Raw genomic sequence first — 19,255 nt, forward strand, 5'->3', positions numbered from 1 at the left:
CATACAATACACAGGGAGTCCTATTGAGAAACAACAGATGGCCTTCGAAAATCTATGTGCTGTGAACGTACGACAGTAACAACCACCTCCTAGCCATCTACCACGCTAGCGGTGCTTTAATGCTGAGCGCCCCTCGGTGTCATGGAAACCAGATAACCCCCAGATCTGTGCCTGTCATTATTCCCATGATGCCTCCTGCCAGCTGAGCGGAGGCTGAGCCAGCCTATATGAGGAAGCTGCCAGATGATGGGAAACAGATGCTGCTGTGGTATAAGCAGAGGGAGCAACACAACAGGTCACCTCTCTGACTCCAATGTTTAATTTATTCAAAACATTTGGGAATTTCAATGAATAGCTACACTTCCTTTACAGTGAACAAACAACACATTTTGGGTAAAAAATGTATGCTGTATGATTTCCATAAACAAAGCCCTTAATAATATCATATGTTAAATCAATTGTCTTTACAACATTTGAAAATGGTTTGATGTAGAAGTTGAATAACATAACAGCCTCTTCCTAATTTCCATTTGTTGGAACCTGTTCTCTTCATTTGGTGGTGCAAATGTAGAATAATAGTGAAGATATCAAAACTATGAAGTAACACACATGGAATCATGTAGTACCCAAAAAGGTATTAAACAAATCCAGATATTTGATATCCTTCAAAGTAGCCACCCTTCTCCTTGATGACAGCTTTACACATAGGGCTGTCGCTGGCCTACACGTAGTATCCCATCATTTCAAAGTGGAATTATGTTTTTAGAAATTGTTACAAATAAAAACAAATGTCGAGTCAATACGTATTCAACCCCTTTCTTATGGCAAGCCTAAATATGTTATTTTTTTAAATTTTATTTTAACAAGTCACATAAGTCAAATGGAGTCACTCTGTGTGCCATAGTGTTTAACATGATATTTTGAATGACTACCTCATCTCCGTACCCCACACATACAATTATCTACAATGTCCCCAAGTCGAGCAGTGAATTTCAAACACTGAGTCAACCACAAAGATAAGGGAGGGCACATATTGGTAGATTTGTAAAAATGAAGAAAAAAAATCAGACATTGAATATCCCTTTTGAGCATGGTGAAGTTATTAATTACACTTTGGATGGTGTATCAATATACCCAGTCACTACAAAGATACATGCTTTGCTAGAGACGTTGCCGGAGAGGAAGGAAACCATGAGGCCAATGGTGACATTAACATAGTTTAATGGCTGTGAAAGGAGAAAACTGAGGACTGATCAACAACGTAGTTACTCCACAATACTAACTGAAATGACATAGCGAAAATAGGTAAGACTGTACAGAATAAAAATATGAAAAAATATACATCTTGTTTACAATAAGGCACTCAAATAAAACTACAAAAAATGTGGTAAAGAAATGAACATTTCTGTCCTGAATACAAAATGTTATGTTTGGGGCAAACACAACACATCACTGAGTACCACGCTTCATATTTTCAAGCATGGTGGTGGCTGCATCATGTTATGGGTATGCTTGGCAAGGACTAGGGAGGTTCTTGGGGGGGGGGGGGGGGGGGGGGAGAAACAGAATAGAGCTAAGCACAGGCAAAATCCTAGAGGAAAACTTGATTCAGTCTGCTTTCCAACAGACACTGGGAGACATTCACCTTTTTTTAAGCAGGACAATAATCCAGAACACAAGGACAAATATAATAGTTTACTTTAAATAGATTGTTCTTAACATGTAATCCAGTGTAACAAAAAACATCTATTTATTTTAGTTTTTGAAATGGCAATAAATATTCAAGTTGTTGCCACACATCTAAGCCGCCATGTTCAGAGAGTTGTGTATTGGTCTCACCTGTAAAGTTTACTGAATCCCTTTGGTACAGTGGCCTATTTGGGTCTGTTGTCAAAGTGCACCACATGTCTCTGAAGGGCCTTGTGTGGTGCAGCGGGGGGGACTTATGAATTCCTTACTGATTATGGTTGCGTCATCCTCTCAACCAATGTGCCCCTTAAGGTGTCCGCATGCATAGTTCGAGGTTTGGTTTGCTCCAAGCAGAACTTGTCTAGAAACAAAGTGGCAATATTACAAAAATGAATATTTGTCCCTCTTAAGCCACCCTAGCAACAACATAGCCAGTACACTTCCTCAAAATATCCCAAATTAATGTAAGATTAATCATGAAATCTGTAATAAATGTTGACATTTTTGCAGAGGTTGTCTTAGTCATGCAATTTTACATCTAAGATGTTTGGTGCAGTATTTCTCAAGGGAAAAAATGTGCATGATAACTGGTCATCTCTCGTTGAATGACAACAAACACGTCCATACTTCTCACTTAGGGCTGGGCGGTATACCCTATTTACAGTTCCAGTATTGATGCACGGATTGATACTTTACCTTCTATGACAGTATTTCAATGTTTGGTTTGTTAAATGTGATACCAAACTCTGGCGCGTATAATGTTGTTTTTTTATAGTTTACTCTGTTTGCTACTTGAGTCCTCTCTCTCCCTCTCCTCCTGCTGCTGCATGTTGCTAACCACACCAAGCCCTGCCTGCCTACTGTCACTCAAGGAGAGAGCAGTTGCTCGACCACAAGCATTTTCTTGCCGTTCACTCTGGATGTTCAAATGTTGGTGACATGTTGCTTTCCACAAGCGTTCTATACATTATTAGTTTTGTGTGTCTTACTATCTGCAAACAACTATCTGCCAGTTTGTCTTTTCTTAATCGCTAATGCTAATTACTAGTTAGCTGGCTAGCTAGCTTGCTAAATGTACAACATAGTTATCTAATACTCCCTGTGTACCAGTGCTGGTGTAGGTCTTGGTAAGCATGTTTCCATTATATTTCCATGATTCCAACACTTCACATATTAACTAGGCCTATATTTCTTTGCCCAAATGCTGCATGGACCAGTGTGGAAATTATAATAAAAGTGCAGGAATATTTTTTTTAAATTTAACCTTTATTTAACTAGGCAAGTCAGTTAAGAACAAATTCTTATTTACAATGACGGCCTAGGAACAGTGGGTTAACTGCCTTGTTCAGGGGCAGAACGACAGATTTTTACCTTGTCAGCTCGGGGACTCGATCTAGCAACCGTTTGGTTACTGGCCAAATGCTCCAACCACTAGGCTACTTGACGAAATGTATGAAAATGCTGAAAATTATTATTGTTTGGAGTTGGATAGAACAGTATAAATAAGGGTTTTTAGTTTTTTCCTTTCAATTAAGACCTAGACAACCAGATGAGGGGAGGTCTTTACTAATCAGTGACCTTAATTCCTCAATCAAGTACAAGGGAGGAGCAAAAACCAACAGACACTCGGCCCTCCGTGGAATGAGTTTGATACGTGGTATAAATAGAGAGAACCCCCACTGAAATGTGTTGCCATCCTAGAACTACTCATAAGGCATATTTAGAACTTTTATTCAAAAACATAAAATACCGTAAAAAATATTGTAATATGATATTTTGTCCATATCGCCCAGCCCTATTCCCACTCCTAGTAGGAGTAGTACTGTAGACCAATCACTGATGAACGGGCGTAGACTTGGGCTACTGAACTTTGATTTGTCTCAATAAAAAATGTTGTGTGCTCAAACAGCTGAAAAAACTAACAAAATGTTCACAATGTTGTCATAATATATGCAGAAACTATTTCGACTGGCAGGCATGCGGCTTTAGTGATACACCAAGTCTATTTTTATCACAAAGTGTTTCAGGACAACCGAGATATGTCAATAACAAGTCTTCTCTGGTCACCTCGCATTCGGTTTCCTACGATTGGAGAGGAATTCAGCTTTTAATTACGTATCCATGCAGTGACATTCTCGAGATTTTGGCTTAACGCACCAAGCAGCACACCCTAGCAGCACACTTTAGTACAGCCCTCTAAAGCGATACAGTAACCAACAAGTCTATTGGAGATGTACATTCCGGTCAGGAGGAACCCCACGGCCTCGTCAAAGTCCCACTGTGGCGTTGAAAAGACCGGTTTTGTTGCCTTGCGTGGCAAGTTGCCACCATGACTGAATGGGAACCGTGGCTTGCTGCAGGACCTTTTCCCTGTGCCACTGCTCCAGGCAGTCCAAAGCATCTGGGAAGGTCTTGCTCTCAAACTTGTTGGCAAACATGCTGTTTCTGTTGATGATCCACTGCAAATCCTCCAGACCGTAGATGCAGATGTCCCTGACATAACGACCTGCGAAAAGACGAGCAGCAGCAGAAAGGCCATCAAGATGAGATCAGATCAGTGTCAAAATCTATCAACTGCTGTTGTGTAAACTGTTTACTTCCTAATCAGAAGGCTAATCTAATCTGGAACCAAAGAGCAAAACATGCCCTAGACAAGTGAGGTCAAGACTGTAAACTGACAATGACTGGGATCAGGAGTTGTTGTACCTTTGCATCCATTGTGTTCCGTCCCCTCTTGGTCCCTCCATTTTATCGCCCGGATCTCGCCGCTCCATCCTCCGTCTACATGACTTCCTGGCGCTTCTAGGAGCAGATAACCGATCCAAAACAGATTAAATCTCATTCTCACATTTCATTATTCATAGCCTTTTGATTGTCATCAATGATTTATGGGACACTGATCTACTCATATACTGTAGATAAAGCAAGCTGCAAATAAATCAGAGCCTACAGTATGAATGAATTCCCCCAAACTTAATTTTAAGTCCTTCTAGGGAGTTTTTCCTAGCCACTGTGCATCTGCATTACTTGCTCTTTGGGGATTTAGGCTGAGTATCTGTAAAGCACTTTGTGACAACTGCTCATGTAAAAATGGCTTTATAAAATTGATTGAGCTAGGCTGGCCTACTGTACTTGAAACAATGTGGGGATGTTGAACCCATTCCTTTAAGTTTCAAGCTTTATAAAGGCTAAAGGTAATCTTTGAACAGTGAACATCCCAAATAAATTTGTTTTCCTTTCATGAAATTACATGAACTCACAGGTACTGGGCCGCCAGGATTTATTGACTTCGCATAGCTTTTTCATCTCCTAGGTGTTTGGTTTTGGAATGCATTTCAAATTGGAAAGGTTGTGTGTAGCATATGGAAAGGTCTAGGGTTGTAGAAGTCTCATCTGTTTTCCTCACGGATGTAACAGTTCTAAATGTCCCTATATATTGCCATAAGCTCAGTACCAATTGTGTTGTGGAGATTAACTTCTATTGGCCACTGTATTACAAAGTAGCTTTTTATGAGCGGTTCTAAAGCCTGGCCTTTACCTTTGATGTGATTGAGTGTCACCCAGTAGTGCTCATCTGGGCTGAATGTGTCTTTGGACCACTCCAGCAAGTCCCTGGACACCTGACTTCTCAGTACAAACTCCACAAATGTCCTTGTTAGCGCGTAGTAGGCTGTTCCAAAGTAAATCTGCACCTCATGGGGTGGAGCACCCTTCTTTGGTGCACCTCGCTTGGGGGCCACGTGGGAGCCCCTGATCTCCCTGTACCTCAGCTGAGTCCGGTGCCTCATGGACGCCGGCTGCTTGATGCCCGGGGTCATGTTCCTGTCCCTCCACTCCTTGCTCTGCATGTAGCGCACCAGCTCCAGGTTGCTCTTGACGGGGAAGTCCTGGCCGCACAGGTTGACCACCTTCCTCCAGGGCACCGGAGATGCCGCCAGGTCCCCCATACAGTTGATGTCAGCCTGTAGCCGCGAGAAGCCGGCGTAGGTCACCATCTCGCTGCGGCTGGCCAGGAACACGTTGGGGAAGCAGCCCACCAGGCTTTCCACGGCTTCCCTGTACTCCTGCGGAGCCTTGACGTCCACATGGATACAGTAGACATTCTGGGGTGCGTAGATGGCCCTCAGCAGGCGCACAAGCAGCTCCAGCTCCTTGTGGACGGTAAGGATGAAGGCCAGAGGGTAGTCTTCCTCCTCACGACTCAGCGGGCTGGTGATGAAGTGGAGCTCCCTCACCAGGCGGGAGCAGTCCAGGTCCCCACCTCCACCCCCCATACCCAGAAGATAGCTCTCCACCTGGCAGTCGCGGTGTTGCCATGCTGGAGAGCCCTCAGTGCTGGGGAGGAAGGCTTGGCAGTACTGGGAGAAGGGCCTGCAGCCCAAGGGCCCGTGCTGAGCCTGGGGATCTGTAGGAGCCTTGGTACTCAGGTAGATCACAGAGCAGATGAACATGCAGATCCCCAGGCAGAACAGGAAACTGCACTTGGTGCCTTCCAGCTGGAGCATAATAGTCCAGCACCGGACGGACACCACCTGCAACAAAAGACCAAGGTTAGGCTGTGCTTTGAAACAACAAAGCCCGACTCGAGACATTACAAGTCTCTAAGACTCTGACCCTTCCATACAGAAGAACCAAAATTATTCTTAGCAATGTTGTACAATCTGAGACTCCGTTTTGTTTCCTTGTTGCTGCTTAGTTTGGGGTTCTAGAGGTGTTTAATGATCCAGCATACAGCAAGAAAGAGCAGCTTTCTATGGAGCTCGTAGTAGTCCGATAATAACAGATGACTCATGAAACAAGTGTGTAGAGAGAAATACATAGCCAGTGCAGCTAGATGGACTTAGGAACCTGGCTCAGGAAGTTGAAGAAATGAATCACTAAGCAGTACAGGTAGCTTGCTCTCCTTTACCACTAGCAGTTACCAGATGCGGTCTACTAGGTAATTGCTTCCCAGGTCCCCAGGGCCGTTACCAAGTGAGGCAAGATTGCCTTTTCCTTTTGTGCAACAGAGGCATGGAACAGTCTGCAAACTACGTTTCACATAAATGTACTAGTGCTCCTTAGTGAGTTTAAAACTCTGGCCCAAAATTCTGTTGAAGAGGTGTGTAAGTGTTTCCTGTAGGCCTAATCCACTCTTAATGACGTGTTTGTATTGTATGTCGAAATGTTTTAATGTTGTATTGACTGCTGCTGCTTTCTTGGTCAGGTCTACATTGCAAAAGAGGTATTTCTTCCTGGTTAAATAAAACATTTAAAAATAATATGTATGAAGAAGGACCGAGAAGCTCAGTTCTGGTTACTTTTTAAAAGGACATTCTAGTCCAAAAGGATTTTTGTTTAAATTATGTTGACACCATATTGGCAAAATTATTTGTTTAAATTATTTTTAACATATTGGAGCATGCATATAGCAAATGCATGTTCCATATTATCAGGTATGCTTTTAGCAATGAGCATTATCACCTGTTGCCCAACTGATGCAGTATTTTGGCAATAAATAAATAGGCTAAAGCATGGGGTTGCCTATCTGCATTTACCCACTGTACCCTGTTTGGCTAATCATTTTCTAGATACCAAATGTGATCTTTTAACTAGTTAGCATCCTATTGATGAATTTTATGTCCCAAAAAACATACATAAACACAGTGAATGTAATGTAGCACCACCTTTTAGGGTAACTTGGTAAACTGCTACCCGGGGTAACTCTACTTCTCACATAAACATATTTTTAGGTGGGGTGGTGTTTTACACCAAGTTACCCTGCAATTGAGCCTTGTTACCTCTAGCCCCACTCTCCTCTATGCACTCATAGCAAATTGTGGAGCGGTAACATGCTTAACCATGGCTCTGCATATTTAGGCGTTGAGAAATAAATAAAGTAGGAATGGAAAACTAGGATCCCCCTATTTTTAACAATGGCCATCAGAACTGCTGTTTTCCCCGCGATTGCAAAACTTGTGCATTGACTGCTTGTCAGAATGCATGTTTCCCTCCCTATGGCACATGAATGCACCTGTAGAGGAATAGTTATCTTGTATAGAACACACAACAAAAAGCCGACTAGGTACAGTGCCTTCAAGAAAGTATTCATACCCCTTTACTTATTCCACATTTTGTTGTGTTACAGCCTGAATTCAAAATTGATTAAATCGATTTTTCTTTTCACCTATCTACACACAATATCCCATAATGAAAAAGTGAAAATGTTTTTAGACATTTTTTCATGTTAAATGAAAATTAAATACAGAAATATCTAATTTACATAAGTATTCACAACCCTGAGTTAATAGATGTTAGAATCACCTTTGGCAGCGATTACAGCTATGAGTCTTTCTGGGTAAGTCTCTAAGAGCTTTGCACGCCAGGATTGTACAATATTTGCACATTATTCTTTAAAAAAACTTCAAAATCTGTCAAGTTGGTTGTTGATCATTGCTAGACAGCCATTTTCAAGTCTTGCCATAGATTTTCAAGACAATTTAAGTCAAAACTGTACCACTCTGGAACATTGTGAAATTTGAAAGGTGAATTTGTCTCCCAGTGTCTGTTGGAAAGCAGACTGAACCAGGTTACTCAGTGACGTGTTGTTGGATATGCCCCAAACATAATGCTTTGTATTCAGGACATAAAGTGAATGTCATTGCCATATTTTTTGCAGTTTTACATTAGTGCCTTATTGCAAACAGGATGCATGTTTTGGAGTATTTGTATTCTGTACAGGCTTCCTTCTTTTCACTGAGTAATTTAGGTTAGTATTGTGGAGTAACTACAATGCTGGTGATCCATCCTCAGTTTTCTCCTATCACAGCCATTCAACTCTGTAACTGTTTAAAAGTCACCATTGGCCTCATGGTGAAATCGTTGAACGGTTTCCTTCCTCTTGAGGCAACTGAGTTAGGAAGGACGCCTGTATCTTTGTAGTGACTGGGTGTATTGATAAACCATTCAAAGTATAATTAATAACTTCACCATGCTCAAAGGGATATTCAATGTCTACTTCTTTTATTATTATTTTTTGTCTACCAATGGGGGATCTTCAATGCGAGACATTAGAAAAACCTCCCTGGTCTTTGTGGTTGTATTTGAAAATCACTGCTCGACAGAGACCTTACAGATAATTGTTTGTGTGGGGTACAGAGATGAGGTAGTCATAAGAAAAATGATGTTAAACACTATTATTGCACAGAGTGAGTCCATGCAACTTTTTATGTGACTTGTTAAGCACATTTTTACTCCCATGAAAGGGATTGAATACTTATTGACTCACGACATTTACTAGACAAAAATAAACGCAACATGCCAAAATTTCTACGATTTATACCGAGTTGCAGTTTCATATGAGGAAATCAGTCAATTTTAAAATAAATAAATTAGGCCCTAATCTATGGATTTCACATGACTGGGAATACATATAGGCATATGTTGGTCCCAGATACCTTAGAAAAAATGGTAGGGACGTGGAGAAGAAAACCAGTCGGTATCCTGTGTGACCACCATTTGCCTCATGCAGCATGACACATCTTCCTATAGAGTTGATCAGGCTGTTGATTGTGGTCTGTGGAATGTTGTCCCACTCCTCTTCAATGGCTGTGCAAAGTTGCTGGATATTGGCGGGAACTGGAATGCGCTGTCGTACACGTTGATCCAGAGCATCCCAAACATGCTGAATGGGTGACATTGAGCATGCAGGCCATGACATAACTGCGACATTTTCAGCTTCCAGGAATTGTGTACAGATACATGGGGCTGTACATTATCATGCTGCAACATGAGGTGTGGCGGCGGATGAATGACATGACAATGGGCCTCAGGATCTCGTCAGGGTATCTCTGTACATTTGAATTGCCATTGATAAAATGCAATTGTGTTCGTTGCTTATGCCTGCTCATACCATAACCCCACCGCCACCATTGGGCACTCCGCTTGCCCACTCGACACCATACACGCTATCTGCCATCTGCCCGGTACAGTTGAAACCGGGATTCATCCGTGAAGAGCACACTTTTCCAGCGTGCCAGTGGCCATCGAAGGTGAGCATCCCTGAGACGGTTTCTGACAGTTTGTGCAGAAATTTGGTTGTGCAAACCCACAGTTTCATAAGCTATCCAGATCCCGCAGGTGAAGAAGCCGAATGTGGAAGTCCTGGGCTGACGTGGTTACACATAGTCTGCGGTTGTGAGGCCGTTTGGACGTACTGCCAAATTCTCTAAAATGATAGGCTTATGGTAGAGAAATGTAAGTTCAATTCTCTGGCAACAGCTCTGGTGGACATTCCTGCAGTCAGCATACCAATTGCACGCTCCCTCAAAACTTCAGACATCTGTGGCATTGTGTTGTGTGACAAAACTGCACATTTTAGAGTGGCCTTTTATTTTCCCCCAGCACAAGGTGCACCTGTGTAATGATCATGCTGTTTAATCAGCTTCTTGATATTCCACTCCTGTCAGGTGGATGGATTATCTTGGCAATGGACAAATGCTCGCTATATATAATTATAATTAATTATTTTGTAATTCCACTTTGACATTATGGGGTATTGTGTGTAGGCCAGTGTCACAAAATGTTTATAAATTTTAACATCAGGCTGTAACACAACAGCATGTGGAAAATGTCGAGGGGTGTGAATAGTTTCTGAAGGCACTGTAACTAGATGAACTATTCTACTATGGGATAGTCGGATTTTTATATTCATAACTTGTTTTGTTTGCAGAAGAAAAGTAAATGCTGACTGTTCTAGCATCTTCAAAGTGTTTTTTCTTCCTCGTTTTTTTTTTTTTTTTTAGGATCTAGCAATGATTTTGCCATGGAGCCACGCCATATGTAAATGACTGCAGCGGAAACACTGACAAACTCTAGCTCCTAAATACAATATCCCTTCCCTAAATAGGAGCACATGGCCGTCATTACCTTCATTCATTAAACATTTTCAATAATAAGTGGACACAGCTTAATCATCACGTCGGTCTACCAGTTGATCCTGCTAACAGATGAATTATCTCCCTAAGAAGTGAGCTACACTGCTTTGCTTCGTTCACCGAGAGTCAATAAGAATGGTCTAGAAAAGGGAGACGTTTTGCTCTTTAACACCCTCTAGAGTCGCCTAACAGCACACTAGAGAGACGTATTCACCTGAGACTTGCTGAAACCCTGTAATCGGTGGCAACCCGTCGCAGAGATTTGGACATCGGGCTTGTTATGGAAACGTGTGAGAGTGTAATGAGATCACAAGGGTCTCCCACAGAAAGGACACAGGCCATTGTGACATTAGGAAAAGAACAAACAAATTTGATCTCTGCAGTAACTACGTCAACAGACAGAGAAAGCTGTCTAGGCATACTGACTCGTGAAGTAGAGTAGCTGTCTTGTTTGCTTATGACAAACGTTTTAACTGCCATTGATTCATTGTTGCAGTAACAGTTAATAGGAAACGTTTTAACTGGAAGTTAAATCGTCGACTGGAGTTGTTTAATTTCGACAACTCAAAACATTGTGTAGAATGCAATTTATCCAGTATGTAACTGACGTACTGGATAAACCAGTCTGTACTGACATGCTGAATAAACTGATCTGTAGTAACATATTGCATTAACTGATCTATAGTTCATCCAGTATGTTGCTATAGATCAGTATGTTACTATAGATCAGTATAGATCAGTATGTTACTATAGATCAGTATAGATCAGTATGTTACTATAGATCAGTATGTTACCATATATCAGTATAGATCAATATGTTACTATAGATCAGTATGTTACAATAGATCAGTATAGATCAGTATGTTACTATAGATCAGTATGTTACTATAGATCAGTATAGATCAGTATGTTACTATAGAGCCGTTTATCCGGTAGGTCACTATAGATCAGTATAGGAAGTCATGATTGCCAAAAAGAGCTGACTTTACCACCACCTGTTGCCATTATTAGACTAAACACTGCTAGTTCTCATGGAGACATACGTTTATTTTTATCTCCAGTTAATGAACCCAATATTCAAACACTCTTAGGTGTTTGTAATTAAAAGCTGATCGGGGCAATGTGTGTTACCACCACCATTTCGATAAATACAATCTTTCATCACCTCCAAGAGTTAATGAAACACACACACAGAGAAAGAGCCTCAGTTAAGGCTAACCAGTTACCTTAATTGCAGTTGAGCCCGGGTCCTTTTGCTGAAGAAGATCTTAAACATTAAGCCCCTGACCAAAACATGGCGAGCCAGAACCAGCAGGGAGTCAAGCCAGGTACACAGGGAGCTGGAACCATTGGTCGGCAAGCAATGGGCGGGTGGAGCTGAAGCTGTTACTGCACGCTGCTTTTGTTGTAGTTGTTTCTGGGCAGCACGTGGCTCGCAAGGTCGCTGTGCTCCGGGTGTTTCACAGTTTTTTTTGTTTTGTGTGTGCGTCTGTCATATCTTGCCCTCGCGTCTGTTTTTGAGGCACTCCCTCTGCATTTCCCCTGAGACGTTGGCCGGCCCTGCCTGGTAACATGCGGCTTCTCTCTCATTTGGCACACACACACACACACACTCATACACAAGCACCGGCAACCAACAGTCTCCTCCCCCATTCAAACTACTCATGACTTCCCTTTTTCTCTCTTCCCCTCTCTTTCTCGCTCTCTCATCCTCTCACCCCATCTCCCTCCCTTTCATTTACCTATTTCTGATTAAAACAAAAAATAACAAAGCCACCCCAATCTCCTTTCTTCCGTTTTCAGATGTGCAGCAGTCACAGCATGGAGTATCATTTCCTTGCCTCTGTTTGCCTTTCTCTTTCTGTCTCTGTTTCTATCTGTCTGTGTTTCTTTATTTTCTTTGAGACCTCTCTGGTGGTTATGCTGCCTGTGGTTTGTTTAGTACTGAGTAGAGGGAGGCCAGCAGCGACGACAGCCCCAGCCAAGGTTTGTTTGCTGCCTGATCAGCGACTGAGATTAGCCATCGTTGTGTTAACAGGGCCACATGTTCAGAGGTCACATTGAGCTGCCACCAGGACACAATAGGTCCCCCCTGCTGGTTGCCTTTTGTCTTCCTTTGGCTGAGTGTGACGTTATTAGTCTGCATGTGTCTAACCTCTCGTTTTATTAATGAATTAAACATTCAGTAGTGATCCACATAGGTCAGTGTTTTGTTTTTATGGAAAAATCGTGATAGGGAGTCCCATAGGGTGGCGTACAATTGGCCCAGAGTCGTCCGGGTTTGGGTAGGCCGTCATTGTAAATAAGAATTTGTTCTTAACTGACTTGCCTAGTTAAATAAAGGTTCAATGAAAAAAAATATTTCTGCACTTTTATTATCATTTCCACACTGGTCCATGCAGCATTTGGGCAAAAAATATAGGTCTAGTTAATATGTGAACTGTTGGAATCATGGAAATATAATGGAAACATGCTTACCAAGACCTACACCAGCACTGGTACACAGGCAGTATTAGATAACTATGTTCGCATACATGGATGAACGCTTCTCCCTCTCTGTCACGGATGCCATGGTTGCCCTTAGTTTGAAGATATAATCCTGAAAGACAGGTGTTTTATACAACAGCCATCTTTGTTCTCTTTTCGACTCCCTCCGCATTTGTAATCAAATGCCAGAACTTTATCAATCTGCTTAGCCATCATACTCTGCTTCCACCGGGCATTGCAGTGATTTCAAAACTTGTCAACTTCTGTGACAACAACACTGTTGATTGCTATTTCTTCCCCATCGCTGTCACCAGAAGACTACAATGTCTGGTTCAATGTTATTTTTTATTTTGTTTACCTAAATCAGGGATTTCCTCACCGTCTAATTCATTTTCTGAACCAGAGAAAGTCAGCATGGCATGATCGTCCTCCAGAAAGTAGTCAGTCAATCACACATTTTTCCCACCGATCTTTGTCAATAGCGCCAGCTAAATTCAGGGCAGCAATAATGTTGAGAGCAGTAGCAACACTTTTGCAGTTCTCCATGATATCTTTTTAAAAAGCCACAGTTGCAAAAATGATCTACACATACTGAGCAGCTCATGTTATAGACAGAAGCACGCTACACGTCAGACCAATCCAAACGAATCTCTCGGCATGTCCAGCCCATCCATTATCTCAGCCAATCATGTCTAGCGGGAAGGTTCCTGTCTTTTTCTGTGGCTAGGCTGGCCAATTACCGTCATCCAAAATTCCATGACCCTCACAGCCCTATTTGCTTCCATACTGTATAAAATCACTTCAGTTTTGTTGCAGCTATATTTATTTTTTATTTAATTTATTTCACCTTTATTTAACCAGGTAGGCTAGTTGAGAACTAGTTCTCATTTACAACTGCGACCTGGCCAAGATAAAGCAAAGCAGTTCGACACATACAACAACACAGAGTTACACATGGAATAAACAAACATACAGTCAATAATACAGTTGGGGGAAAAGTCTATATACATTGTGTGCAAATGAGGTAAGAAGGGAGTTAAGGCAATAAATAGGCCATGGTGGTGAAGTAATTACAATATAGCAATTAAACACTGAAATGGTAGATGTGCAGAAGATGAATGTACAAGTAGGGATACTGGGGTGCAAAGGAGAAAGATAAATAAATAAATACAGTATGGGGATGAGGTAGTTGGATGGGCTATTTACAGATGGGCTATGTACAGGTGCAGTGATATGTGAGCTGCTCTGACAGCTGTTGCTTAAAGCTAGTGAGGGAGATATGAGTCTCCAGCTTCAGTGATTTTTGCAGTTCGTTCCAGTCATTGGCAGCAGAGAACTGGAAGGAGAGATCTTAGTACTAGACTTAGGCTATTCCACTATTTATTGTTTTGTGATTGTAACTATGTACCACTGACATTTGGATTGTATTATTGATCCGCAGTACACTGACTGAACTATGACCTTTTCTTCATGTCTTTGTTGTTGCTGCTCTAAAGTACACCAAATGTATTTCATATGTTTAACTTGTTTTTTGTTTTTTAAACATTGTGCATAAAATTGACATACTGTAGGTGAGAAGCCCTAAATGAAGCTTTTCATTAAGCCATCAATGTCATGTTAAATTCATGAATTAAAATAAGATACTGAAAAGCATATATGTCATAAAAATAATGTAGAAAAATGTCAGGGCTTAGCTAAACCTTCTCTTGGTTGTAGTGTGGCGACCCGTTCAAAGAAGAAGACCTCGTCGTCCTCAACGGGACCAAGGAGGAGGTGGAGAAACTGAGGAAGATAATGGAGGAGAAGAGAGCCAAGGCCAAGGCAACAAAGGTTTGTGTTCCTAGAGTTTTCAAATCAAATTTTAAGGGGTAATCCTAACTTCCACTTAAAGGGATCGTTCATCCAAATTACAAAATGACATGTTGGTTGCTAACTTGTTAGCATTTTTGGTACACTACAATTCCAATGCAAGAATGGTACCTACAGTGGCAAGAACAAGTATGTGAACCCTTTGGAATAATCTGGATTTCTTCATAAATTGGTTATACATTTAGATCTGATCTTCATCTAAATCACAACAACAGACAAACACAGTCTGCTTAAACTAATAACACACAAATTATTGTATTTTTCTTGTCTATATTGAATATATCATTTAAACATTCACAGTGTAGGTTGGAAGAAGTATGTGAACCCCTAGGCTAATGACTTCTCCAAAAGCTAATTGGAGTCAGGAGTCAGCTAATGAGGAGTCCAATCAATGAGACAAGATTGGAGATCAAATCAAATGTATTTATATAGCCCTTCGTACCTCAGCTGATATCTCAAAGTGCTGTACAGAAACCCAGCCTAAAACCCCAAAGAGCAAGCAATGCAGGTGTAGAAGCACAGTGGCTAGGAAAAACTCCCTAGAAAGGCCAAAACCTAGGAAGAAACCTAGCCTGGTTCCTCTCTATGAGGGGTGGCCAGTCCTCTTCTGGCTGTGCCGGGTGGAGATTATAACAGAACATGGCCAAGATGTTCAAATGTTCATAAATGACCAGCATGGTCAAATAATAATAATCACAGGAGTTGTCGAGGGTCCAACAAGTCAGCACCTCAGGAGTAAATGTCAGTTGGCTTTTCATAGCCGATCATTGAGAGTATCTCTACCGCTCCTGCTGTCTCTAGAGAGTTGAAAACAGCAGGTCTGGGACAGGTAGCACGTCCGGTGAACAGGTCAGGGTTTCATAGCCGCAGGCAGAACAGTTGAAACTGGAGCAGCAGCACGGCCAGGTGGACTGGGGACAGCAAGGAGTCATCATGCCAGGTCGTCCTGAGGCATGGTCCTAGGGCTCAGGTCCTCCGAGAGAGAGAAAGAGAGAATTAGAGAGAGCATACTTAAATTCACACAGGACACCGGATAAGACAGGAGAAGTACTCCAGATATAACAAACTGACCCTAGCCCCCCGACACATAAACTACTGCAGCATAAATACTGGAGGCTGAGACAGGAGGGGTCAGGAGACACTGTGGCCCCATCCGATGATACCCCCGGACAGGGCCAAACAGGAAGGATATAACCCCACCCACTTTGCCAAAGCACAGCCCCCACACCACTAGAGGGATATCTTCAACCACCAACTTACCATCCTGAGACAAGGCAGAGTATAGCCCACAAAGATCTCCGCCACGGCACAACCCAAGGGGGGGTGCCAACCCAGACAGGAAGATCACGTCAGTGACTCAACCCACTCAAGTGACGCACCCCTCATAGGGACGGCATGAAAGAGCACCAGTAAGCCAGTGACTCAGCCCCTGTAATAGGGTTAGAGGCAGAGAATCCCAGTGGAGAGAGGGGAACCGGCCAGGTAGAGACAGCAAGGGCGGTTCGTTGCTCCAGAGCCTTTCCGTTCACCTTCACACTCCTGGGCCAGACTACACTCAATCAAATGACCCACTGAAGAGATAAGTCTTCAGTAAAGACTTAAAGGTTGAGACCGAGTCTGCGTCTCTCACATGGGTAGGCAGACCATTCCATAAAAATTGAGATCTATAGGAGAAAGCCCTGCCTCCAGCTGTTTGCTTAGAAATTCTAGGGACAATTAGGAGGCCTGCGTCTTGTGACCGTAGTGTACGTGTAGGTATGTACGGCAGGACCAACTCGGAAAGATAGGTAGAGGAGCAAGCCCATGTAACGCTTTGTAGGTTAACAGTAAAACCTTGAAATCAGCCCTTGCCTTAACAGGAAGCCAGTGTAGGGAGGCTAGCACTGGAGTAATATGATCACATTTTTTGGTTCTAGTCAGGATTCTAGCAGCCGTATTTAGCACTAACTGAAGTTTATTTAGTGCTTTTTCCGGGTAGCCGGAAAGTAGAGCATTGCAGTTGTCTAACCTAGAAGTAACAAAAGCATGGATACATTTTTCTGCATCATTTTTGGACAGAAAATGTCTGATTTTTGCAATGTTACGTAGATGGAAAAAAGCTGTCCTTGAAACAGTCTTGATATGTTCGTCAAAAGAGAGATCAGGGTCCAGAGTAACGCCAAGGTCCTTCACAGTTTTATTTGAGACGACTTTACAACCATCAAGATTAATTGTCAGATTCAACAGAAGATCTCTTTGTTTCTTGGGACCTAGAACAAGCATCTCTGCTTTGTCCGAGTTTACAAGTAGAAGGTTTTCAGCCATCCACTTTCTTATGTCTGAAACACAGGCTTCTAGCAAGGGCAATTTTGGGGCTTCACCATGTGTCATTAAAATGTACAGCTGTGTGTCATCCGCATAGCAGTGAAAGTTAACATTATGTTTTCGAATAACATCCCCAAGAGGTAAAATATATAGTGAAAACAATAGTGGTCCTAAAACGGAACCTTGAGGAACACCGAAATGTACAGTTGATTTGTCAGAGGACAAACCATTCACAGAGACAAACTGATATCTTTCCGACAGATAAGATCTAAACCAGGCCAGAACTTGTCCGTGTAGACCAATTTGGGTTTCCAATCTCTCCAAAAGAATGTGGTGATCGATGGTATCAAAGGCTGTTGGTTAGAGCTACCCTGTCCTAGAAAAAACACTCACAAAATTTGAGTTTGCTATTCATAAGAAGCATTGCCTGATGTGAACCATGCCACGACCAAAAGATATATCAGAAGACCCAAGATTAAGAAATGTTGACTTCCATAATGCTGGAAAGGGTTACAAAAGTATCTCTAAAAGCCTTGATGTTCATTAGTCCACGGTAAGACAAATTGTCTATAAATGGAGAAAATTCAGCACTGTTGCTACTCTCCCTAGGTGTGACCGTCCTGCAAAGATGAATGCAAAAGCACAGCGCAGAATGCTCAATGAGGTTAAGAAGAATCCTAGTGTGTCAGCTAAAGACTTCCAGAAATCTCTGGAACATGCTAACATCTCTGTTGATGAATCTACGATACATAAAACACTAAACAAGAATGATGTTCAGGGGAGGATACCACGGAAGAAGTAACTGCTGTCCAAAAAAAACATTGCTGCACATCTGAAGTTCACAAAAGAGCATCTGGATGTTCCACAGTGCTACTGGCGAAATATTATGTGGACAGATGAAACTAGAGTTGAGTTGTTTGGAAGGAACTCAACACTATGTGTGAAGAGAAAAAGGCACAGCACACCAACATCAAAACCTCATCCCAAATGTAAAGTATGGTGGAGGGAGTATCATGGTTTGGGGCTGCTTTGCTGCCTCGGAGCCTAGATAGCTTACTATCATCGACGGAAAAACGAATTCCCAAGTTTATCAAGACATTTTGCAGGAGAATGTAAGGCTTTCTGTCCGCCAGTTGAAGCTCAACAGAAATTGGGTGATGCAGTCAATCAACAACAGAAGAAAATACGACTTCTGGAGTGGCCCAGTCAGAGTCCTGACCTCAACCTGATTGGGATGCTGTGGCATGACCTCGAGAGCGGTTCACACCAGACATCCCAAGAATATTGCTGAACTGAAACAGTTTTGTGAAGAGGAATGGTCCAAAATTCCTCCTGACCATTGTGTAGGTCTGATCCGCAACTACAGAAAATGTTTGGTTGAGGTTATTGCTGCCAAAGGAGGGTCAACCATTTATTAAATCCAAGGGTTCACATACTTTTCCCACCCTGAACTGTGAATGTTTACACGGTGTGTTCAATAAAGACATGAAAACATATAATTATTTGTGTTGTTAGTTTAAGCAGACTGTGTTTGTCTATTGTTGTGACTTAGATGAAGATCTGCATAAATTGGTAATAAAATGTTATCTGAAGTACAGGTAATTCCAAAGGGTTCACACACTTTTTCTTGCCACTGTATATTAGCATTTTTGCGCTTCATGTCCAAATCATATTTAGGTAGCTTAATTGAGTTACACAATCAATTTTAAGGTACTTTAGGATGATTTGGAGATGAAGCGCGAAAATTGTAATATAGGTACCATTGGCTTGCAATGGATTTGTGCCACAAATGCTAAAAAGTTAGCATTTGAAACTTTGTCCGTAGACTCTTTACAGCAGTGGCGTCAAAAATCTTTCCGTGGAGGGCCGAGTGTTTGCGGCTTTCTGGGATTTCAATTCAATTCAGACCTAGACAACCAGGTGATGGGAGTTCCTTACTAATTAGTGAACTTAATTCATCAATGAAGTAGAAGGGTGGAGCGAAAACCTGC

General features: G+C 42.0%; 2 protein-coding genes across 3 annotated transcripts in view; one reads left to right on the plus strand and one right to left on the minus strand.

Moving 5' to 3' along the window:
- Window positions 1-19,255, plus strand: part of LOC120065454 (replication termination factor 2-like) — a 52,920-nt gene that overhangs the window by 23,820 nt on the left and 9,845 nt on the right. For both annotated transcript variants that reach the window (XM_039016480.1, XM_039016479.1), the window contains exon 6: window positions 14,808-14,921. In XM_039016480.1, coding sequence (XP_038872408.1) covers window positions 14,808-14,921 — 114 coding nt within the window. The remainder of the gene's footprint in view (window positions 1-14,807; window positions 14,922-19,255) is intronic.
- On the minus strand, window positions 3,397-12,525 carry gcnt7 (glucosaminyl (N-acetyl) transferase family member 7). Its single transcript, XM_039016478.1, has 4 exons — window positions 11,831-12,525; window positions 5,228-6,221; window positions 4,396-4,491; window positions 3,397-4,195 (listed from the first exon to the last, which is right to left on the minus strand). Exons 2-4 carry the CDS (start codon window positions 6,192-6,194, stop codon window positions 3,957-3,959), a joined length of 1,302 nt encoding a protein of 433 aa, XP_038872406.1. The 5' UTR covers window positions 6,195-6,221; window positions 11,831-12,525; the 3' UTR covers window positions 3,397-3,956.

The sequence above is a fragment of the Salvelinus namaycush genome, chromosome 20 (assembly GCF_016432855.1).
Source record: "Salvelinus namaycush isolate Seneca chromosome 20, SaNama_1.0, whole genome shotgun sequence".
Taxonomy (NCBI): Eukaryota; Metazoa; Chordata; class Actinopteri; order Salmoniformes; family Salmonidae; genus Salvelinus; species Salvelinus namaycush.

What these genes read in the sequence shown, in the direction of transcription:
- gcnt7 (XM_039016478.1), bottom strand. Translation starts at nt 6,194, where the DNA reads ATGCTCCAGCTGGAAGGCACCAAGTGCAGTTTCCTGTTCTGCCTGGGG. An exon ending in GACACTCAATCACATCAAAG is followed by an intron (nt 4,492 to 5,227) that starts GTAAAGGCCAGG and finishes ATCTGCTCCTAG; the next exon opens with AAGCGCCAGGAAGTCATGTA. An exon ending in GGAACACAATGGATGCAAAG is followed by an intron (nt 4,196 to 4,395) that starts GTACAACAACTC and finishes GTCTTTTCGCAG; the next exon opens with GTCGTTATGTCAGGGACATC.